Below are 7,315 nucleotides of genomic sequence, written 5' to 3'. Positions count from 1 at the left end.
CTCTTACACCGGACGGGGCAGAGGATTCCGTTGCTACATCTCCTCCCCCCACCCAAAAAAAGCTTCTGCTGGGGCCTGGAGCAGACACCAGGAGCCCCACCTCCATCGAAGAGTCTACCCCACCTCATCCCCGCTGGCATCACTGGAAAAGGAAAGGAACCGCTAAGGGACACTTTTCCCGAGTGGAGGACACACTACCTCGCTTTCTTAGAGGAAACTAAGCATCACAGTAATTAACCAAAGAGACAGCCCAAGTGCCCTGACTGAGAACCAACGAGTTCTTGTTCTAAACACTAAGGAACTTTAAACCACCAGGCAGACAACCGGGGCTTGGCGAGCCCCGTAAAGGGGTTAGGCTAGGCGCTCACGGCATCTTGGAAAGTCGCTCGCAAAGAGCCGGCGCTGTCCCTGTGAATCGAGTTGGTTCACTGAAGAGCAACAACAAGAATGCGACGGGATCGAATATTACGTGAATAGAGAGGAGCGTCCCAAGAAAGCAAAATTAAATTGGAGAGGGGGTGCTGGGGACAAGGGTTAGTGGAAGCTCAGAGGAGGTGGGCCAGCGTGAGAGGTGGTAGGTTCCAGCCACTGCCAGCCACTTCCCCGCGGAGTGCCGAGACTCCTTTCCTAACGCGCGGAGGTTCCAAACGAAAGCTCCGTCCCTCCTTCCCAAACCTCGAGGGAGCTAGGGGCAGAGGTTCTGCTACAGGCGCCGCTCGCGACTTCTCCGCGCTCTGCGCTCCCCAGCCTGTCACTGTTGCTGGCCTCCCTATCTTTGTGTCTATGCCGTCTTTGTCCCTCGTGGAAACGAGGAAAGGGGGAAATCCCTGGGAAATCGCTGCTCCGGGAGGAAAGCCTGCCTCCAACACACACACACACACACACACACACACACACACACACACACACGTAGGATCCGCACTCTCTGGCACCCCGGTCACAAGCTTCCCGCGAGGGAGTCCCGGGAAACTCTCGGAGCGCTTCGCTGTCCTTTGGTCCCCGCCCCCTTGTAGCGTCAGCGCGCCCCGAGCTGCGGGGTTTAAATGCGCACTAGCGGGAGCCCGGGCGCTTCTGCCCGGGAGCGCGGCCCGGCTGGAACCGCGGAGTGGGAGGGGAGCGAGCTTGCCGCATCCCCAGCCCAGCACCGCCCGGCGGCCCATGACTTCCGGGCGCCGCCGTCGCCGCTGCAGCATCCTTGAGAGCACACGAAACAGCGTGGATGAGAAACCGCTCGGCTGCCTCCGCGGCGGAGAGCCATGAGCTGTCTGGATGTTATGTACCAGGTCTACGGTCCCCCGCAGCCTTATTTCGCAGCCGCCTACACTCCCTACCACCAGGTACGGATCAGTCCGGTTGGGGCGGGAACCGGTGGAGTACCCGGGCTACCCTACCCGAAAGGTCGCCTGAGCCTCCACGAGCCAGGGGCGACAGACAGGCAGCCAAAGACTCCGGGATGGGCTGCGACTGCTGTTAGCTAATTCTCTTTCATCTGGTTCATTTGCTGTCTTGAAACAGCACCTAAGTCGTACTGGCGTGCACCGAGGCCTTCTCCAGAGGAGGATGGGTGGTCCCTACTGAATTTTCTTCTTAGCGCCGGTGCCGCAAAGCTTATTCAGGGGAATTCGAACTTTGGTCTTGACGGTAGAAATAAAAACAAAACAAAACAAAAAAGGAAATCAAAAGCCTGGCTCTGTCTTTCTAAGATGGAAAGGTTCTCGATCGTCTCCACGTCAGTTCCCAGGCGGTCGGGCCAACTAGCTCCGGAGCTGGGGGATTCGTTATCAGGTGAACCGCGCAGGAGGCATTGGCCTTGTGATCTGCGTTTTGCGGAATTCTAGGGAGCATTGTTCCGGTGTGATTGATCTGCCCTTGGAGCTCCCCTTTCTGGGTCCTAAGTAGCGGAATCTCACAGCCCAAAGTCACTTTTAAGATCACTTAACCCCGCTCCTGCAAATGTTTAAGTTTCGTAAGATTCTGCCTGTGTCTCTTTTCCTTGGGCTGTGTGTCAAGCAAAGCAGGGCTTCCTTCCCTGTCCCTAGCAAAGGTAGCAGAATCTGAGGACAGTATTCCAGGGAAAGAATGAAGGCACACACCTGGGACATCAGAAGTCTGGACGGGACCGGAAAATAAGCGCCTGGTCTACTCCTTTAGGGACATGGAGCTGTACTGTAATGTTTGAGTCAGTACTTTAAACAATTTTGTTTGCAAATCCAAACAATACATGACTTTTGCTTTAAGTCCCTCCCACCCCACCCCCCCCCCCGCGCAAACTTTCCAACCTAGAATTTGTAGTTTCCCAGTTAGATTTAGGATTCTCCGTGGCGTCTCACTGTAAATGAAATGGGAACGTGGCATTTCGTATATGGTGACTTTAAAAACCTGGTATCTATTGTTACCCGCCTCTGAGATCAGCAGCCCTTCCCCAGCATGGGACCATCTACTATAAAAGAGGAGAGAGAGGTTTTCCAGCTGCTTCCTTTTCCTCCTGGACCCTGGACCTTTCTACTACATAAAATTTCTTCACACTCTGCCCTTACCTTCAAGGCCATCTCCGCCTCCAGAATGCTTTAGCGGTATACCACGTCTACAGGTCATTTCTACGACAATGTTCTCAGAAGCTGCACCTGGTTTTAAAGTTTCACTGATACAGTGATTTGTTCAGTAGCATATAAGGATCCCAACCTTTTTCTTTTTTCTAACTTCTGTCCGAAATGTGTGTGGAGATGCTCACAGTGTGCTAGTCCTTTGCTGATTTTTCTTTATTTAAATGATCTGTTAAAACCACTAGTACTGAAAATATGCCTGTGGCCCCAGCACTCTGGAGGCAGAGAGACAAGAAGATCTTAGTTCAAGGCCAGCCTCAGCTACGTGGCAAGATTCAGGGCCAGCTTGATTTTTGATGAAATCTTTCATCAAAACAAATCAAACTAATGCAAACAAGGACAATGACTTTGGAAAACAATTTGTGGGAGGTGTGCATACAAAAATCTACTTGCATGTATTTAAAAGATCCAACTGGATTTGGGACCTCTTTTGTGTTTTCTTCTGGCACTGCATTCCTGATTGCGTGGTGTGGATTCTGTCTTTTCATTATTGTTGTTGTTTCCTTCCTCATGAGAATGCTTGATCTTGACTCTTGCTCTACTGCTCTGAGCTCTCATGTAGAGAATAGTTGATATGGGTGCCTTTTATCTTTCTGTTTGTAAAAGTCTATAAGCCCTGAGCACAGTTCTGAAAGTTGAATTCACCTTATAGTCCTTATACGCTGCTGGTTTAGTTTTTCTTTGTTTATTTTTTCCCGTTGTTTGTCTGGTTGATTAACAGATGGTTGATTAACTGATCAATTCAGTGGCTTCTGAGATTTTTCACCCCAACATTTTAAGAGGGGTTTCCTGCAGTTCAGTGACAATTTGGGGGAGAGAGGGTATCAAAGAGGGCAGTTTTTTTTTTTTTTTAATCTTTCTATTACAGGACTAGAGGCAACTGTTTTGTCATCTATTGCTGGTCTTATGTGCAGGCACAAAGCTTGGGCAGAGGTACTTTAGAGATGAACCTGCACTGACCATCTCTTCTGAAACTGACTTTCTTCCTTTCTCTGAACAGAAACTAGCCTACTACTCAAAAATGCAGGAAGCCCACGAGTGCAACGCCAGCCCCAGCAGCAGTGCCAGTGGGAGCTCCTCGTTTTCCAACCAAACCCCAGCCAGCGTCAAAGAAGAGGAGGACAGCCCAGAGAAAGAGCGCCCGCCTGAAGCTGAGTACATCAACTCCAGATGTGTCCTCTTCACCTACTTCCAGGGGGACATCAGCTCTGTGGTGGATGAACATTTCAGTAGGGCGCTTAGCCAACCTAGCAGCTATACCCCAAGCTGTACCAGCAGCAAAGCTCACAGAAGCTCCGGACCCTGGAGAGGTGAGTAGGACCCCATTGAGAAGGCTAGGTGGGGGGCTACTGCCAACCTGTCTACCTCCAGGGACCCAAAGAGGTGAGGCCAAAAGAGCAGTAAACTTAAAAGAGGGTTGAAGGACAGTTTTTGCAGGAGGCAAGAACAAGGGAAAGAGCAAGAGCTTAAGCTCTTATAGAGGCAGGAGAGAGCGGTGGCCTGGAGGCTGGGAAGAGGGGAAGCTGACCTTGGAATTAGAAGCCTTAGGTGTGTGTATTGGCTCCACCAATTCTTAGCACAGTGACCTTGGGCGAGTCTCTTAACCTCTGGAAGGTCAGTATTCACTGGTCTCTAAAATTAGAATAACACTTGCCCTCCTAGCCATCCCCAAAGAAAGCTATAAGAGGCAAAATTGAAATGTCTGTGGGTGTTTTTGTGGAAACCCACGGTTTCTCACAGCCAACGGAGCAGAACCTTCACCAATGGCCCACAAGGCTCCTTTGCAGTTTCTGAAAATTTGCCTGTCAACTTCCCTGAAAGCAAAAATCTGCTTGAGAATACTTCCTAAAACTAGCTGGCTTTTTGCCCGGCTTCAAGTACTTGGGAAATCTTTTAAGCAGAAATTGTTTGTAATGCAAACCAGTGAGTAGCAGAGCAAGAAAACACCTTTAACAGCTTCTTCAAACAGATCAGTCTCTTTCTACATTCCCTATAGGCATCTGCTTTACTCTAACGATGAATTCCGAAGTGGCAGTCTTCCTCTACTACCTGAGGAAACCATCCAAAGCTCTCTCAGTCAGTTTAGTCTTTGATGTGTAACTAAGCTGAGAAGCGACAATTTCGTTGAAAAGAAAAAAAATGCAAAAAAAAAAACAAAAAAAAAACTAATTTTCATTTGTCATTTGTCTTGTAAGAATGACAATTCACTCCACCTCGTTATTTTCATAATAATATCTGGCATTTTGCACAAACCTTGTCCTCAGACAAGATTTCAAAGCATTCATTTTAAGTGCAAAACGTCCCTTTTAGTCTCCTGTTGCTTAATTTTTTTTTTTACAGGACATTTGTTCACCATTCAGAAAATGCTTTCCAAGCTGGTTTAGATTTTCTAGCATGTAGTGCTTGTGCCTCAGAAGAGGCATAAATGGGCTTTAGATTGAATGTCTCTCTTTCTCTCTCTCTCCTTACTCTCCTTACTCCTTACTCCCAAGGCAGCAAATTTGACCTAAGACCCCTCTTTTATCAAGCTACCATAATCTGAAGAGTTGACAGTGATGCTGATGACTGTCGTCATTATTATTATTATTATTCTTAATTTCCGGCATCCTCATTTTGCTCAGAAAGTTTATTAATTAAAACTTGAAGTTTTTTTTAAGCCGTCTATGCAAATAAGACGGCTGCTCTTTTAACATACCGACCCCACTTAGCTCCTGGTATTCTCGCGGGAAGGGGGATATATTTGGAAGAAGGCTTCTAGAGAGAACACCACTAAATAACAGGACTTGGACTTCTTTGGTCTCCCAGTCTTACAGACAGTTACCTTGAAACAGAGCATTTCCTGGACCAGGGAGAGTTGAAACGGGAGAGAGGGTAGTGAGATAGCTAGTCCGTAAGCAGAGGGACCTAAGAGTACAGCTTGGAGGCAGGACTACAGCCTGGAAAGGGAGTCTGCCCTCGTCCGGAGGGGAGAGGGCAATTCTCTACTTAAATCGCCTTCCTCCACCACGAGAAATTGTGCTGCTGGCCCATCTACAAAACTGGGTGATTCAGAGGTCCCCCGGGGCTTCGGGAGCCTTCACTTCACAGTGCCCTGGCCTCCAGGTCACCCGCCACGGCCGGTGACCCCCAGGCAAAGGCTGCGGCTCCCTCCCCTCCGTGGCCTTCCAGCCCTTGATCCCTAGTCCCCCCGGCCGGATCGGGCTGGCGTGGCCGCCGGTGACACACTCCTCTCTCGCTTTCCTCCCGCCCCGGCCAGCTGAAGGCACCTTCCCGATGAGCCAGCGAAGCTTCCCCGCCTCCTTCTGGAACAGCGCGTACCAGGCGCCGGTGCCCGCGCCCCTGGGCAGTCCCCTGGCAGCCGCGCACTCGGAGCTGCCCTTCGCCGCCGACCCTTACTCTCCCGCCGCGCTCCACGGCCACCTGCACCAAGGCGCGGCCGACTGGCACCACGCACACCCGCACCACGCGCACCCGCACCATCCCTACGCGTTGGGCGGCGCCCTGGGAGCGCAAGCCTCCGCGTACCCGAGGCCGGCCGTGCATGAGGTGTACGCGTCCCACTTCGACCCTCGCTACGGGCCGCTGCTCATGCCCGCCGCCTCGGGCCGTCCCGGCCGCCTGGCCCCTGCCTCGGCGCCCGCTCCCGGCAGCCCGCCCTGCGAGCTCGCGGCCAAGGGCGAGCCGGCGGGCGGAGGTTGGGCCGCGCCCGGGGGAGCCTTCGTGAACCCCGCCGGGGAAGTGGCCCAAAGCCTGGGCCTCAGCGTGGACTCAGGTAAGCGGAGGAGGGAGTGCAGTCTCCCGGCCGCCCCTCCGGCCCTGTATCCGACTCTGGGTTGAGCCCCAGGCGCTCCCAAATTCCCCCCCACCCTGACTTCCCTTGCGAGACCCCCCAGGACCATGTGGCTGAGAGATTGCATGCCATCATTTGTTTCTGTGGGTAGACGTCTCTAGAGTGTAGCACCCTGCCCTCGGCCTGGCTTGGTGGTACAGAGGACTCTTGTTACCCTTTGACTAAAGTTCGGTGGAAAGATTCTAGTCTGCGCTGGTCAGAACTGCAGCCACTAACCACGCGTGACGACTGAGCCTTTGCTAGTGTGGCTGGGATGAGCAGAGATGTGCTGTCAGGCATAATACACACTGGATTTCCAAAACTGCAAAAGAAAATAATGTAAAACTTCACCTCGTTAACATTTTATACTGACTTTGCATGTTCTGATATGTCCAGCAATTGCCTATTGGTTATATTGTGTTAAATAAAATATGCTATTCAAATGATCGATTGTTTCTTCTTACTGTGATCCTTCTGGGTGGCACCGACGTACCTCATTGCTCCTGCAGGGTCCCCAGTCGAGAGTACCTGTGACTGCCATTTGCCTCTTACAGCTGCTTAGCTGCCAAATTGAGTAGGTCTTTCACGCGCGTAAATTTTAGACTTTTTTTTATGATAATGCTAAGTCGCTAGATGGCTGGCCTAGAGTTGAACTTCAAAGGCGGGCATTCATTCAGATGAGAACTGGAGAAGTCTGAGGGTTTGGCCCTCTTTTTGATTTTTAGCGCAAATGACAAATGTTTTAAAATAAGCCCAGTTATTGGCGAGCCCTTTTCCCTTTTCCCCTTTTCCTCAGATGAAGGCTTCACTTCTCCTGATGCTTTGCTTCACCTCTCGCTGCCTGTAGATGAAGTCTGTAACTGTCACACTCACCTTTCACTGC

At 51.1% G+C, this 7,315-nt stretch overlaps 1 protein-coding gene across 2 annotated transcripts; it reads left to right on the top strand.

Moving 5' to 3' along the window:
* The first annotated feature begins 1,041 nt into the window (after positions 1–1,041).
* On the top strand, positions 1,042–6,877 carry Vgll2 (vestigial like family member 2). 2 transcript variants are annotated; one of them, XM_021653062.2, is made up of 4 exons: positions 1,094–1,337; positions 3,604–3,913; positions 5,860–6,008; positions 6,488–6,823. In XM_021653062.2, the coding sequence occupies exons 1-4, from the start codon at positions 1,257–1,259 to the stop codon at positions 6,542–6,544; spliced, it is 597 nt and encodes a 198-aa protein (XP_021508737.1). In that variant the 5' UTR covers positions 1,094–1,256; the 3' UTR covers positions 6,545–6,823. The 2 variants fall into 2 exon arrangements, with proteins under 2 accessions (XP_021508736.1, XP_021508737.1); XM_021653061.1 differs by having other exon boundaries at positions 1,042–1,337; positions 5,860–6,877.
* Positions 6,878–7,315: the final 438 nt, after the last annotated feature.

The sequence above is a fragment of the Meriones unguiculatus genome, chromosome 20 (genome assembly GCF_030254825.1).
Source record: "Meriones unguiculatus strain TT.TT164.6M chromosome 20, Bangor_MerUng_6.1, whole genome shotgun sequence".
NCBI lineage: Eukaryota > Metazoa > Chordata > Mammalia > Rodentia > Muridae > Meriones > Meriones unguiculatus.
This window is presented reverse-complemented; position numbering and strand designations above follow the sequence as displayed.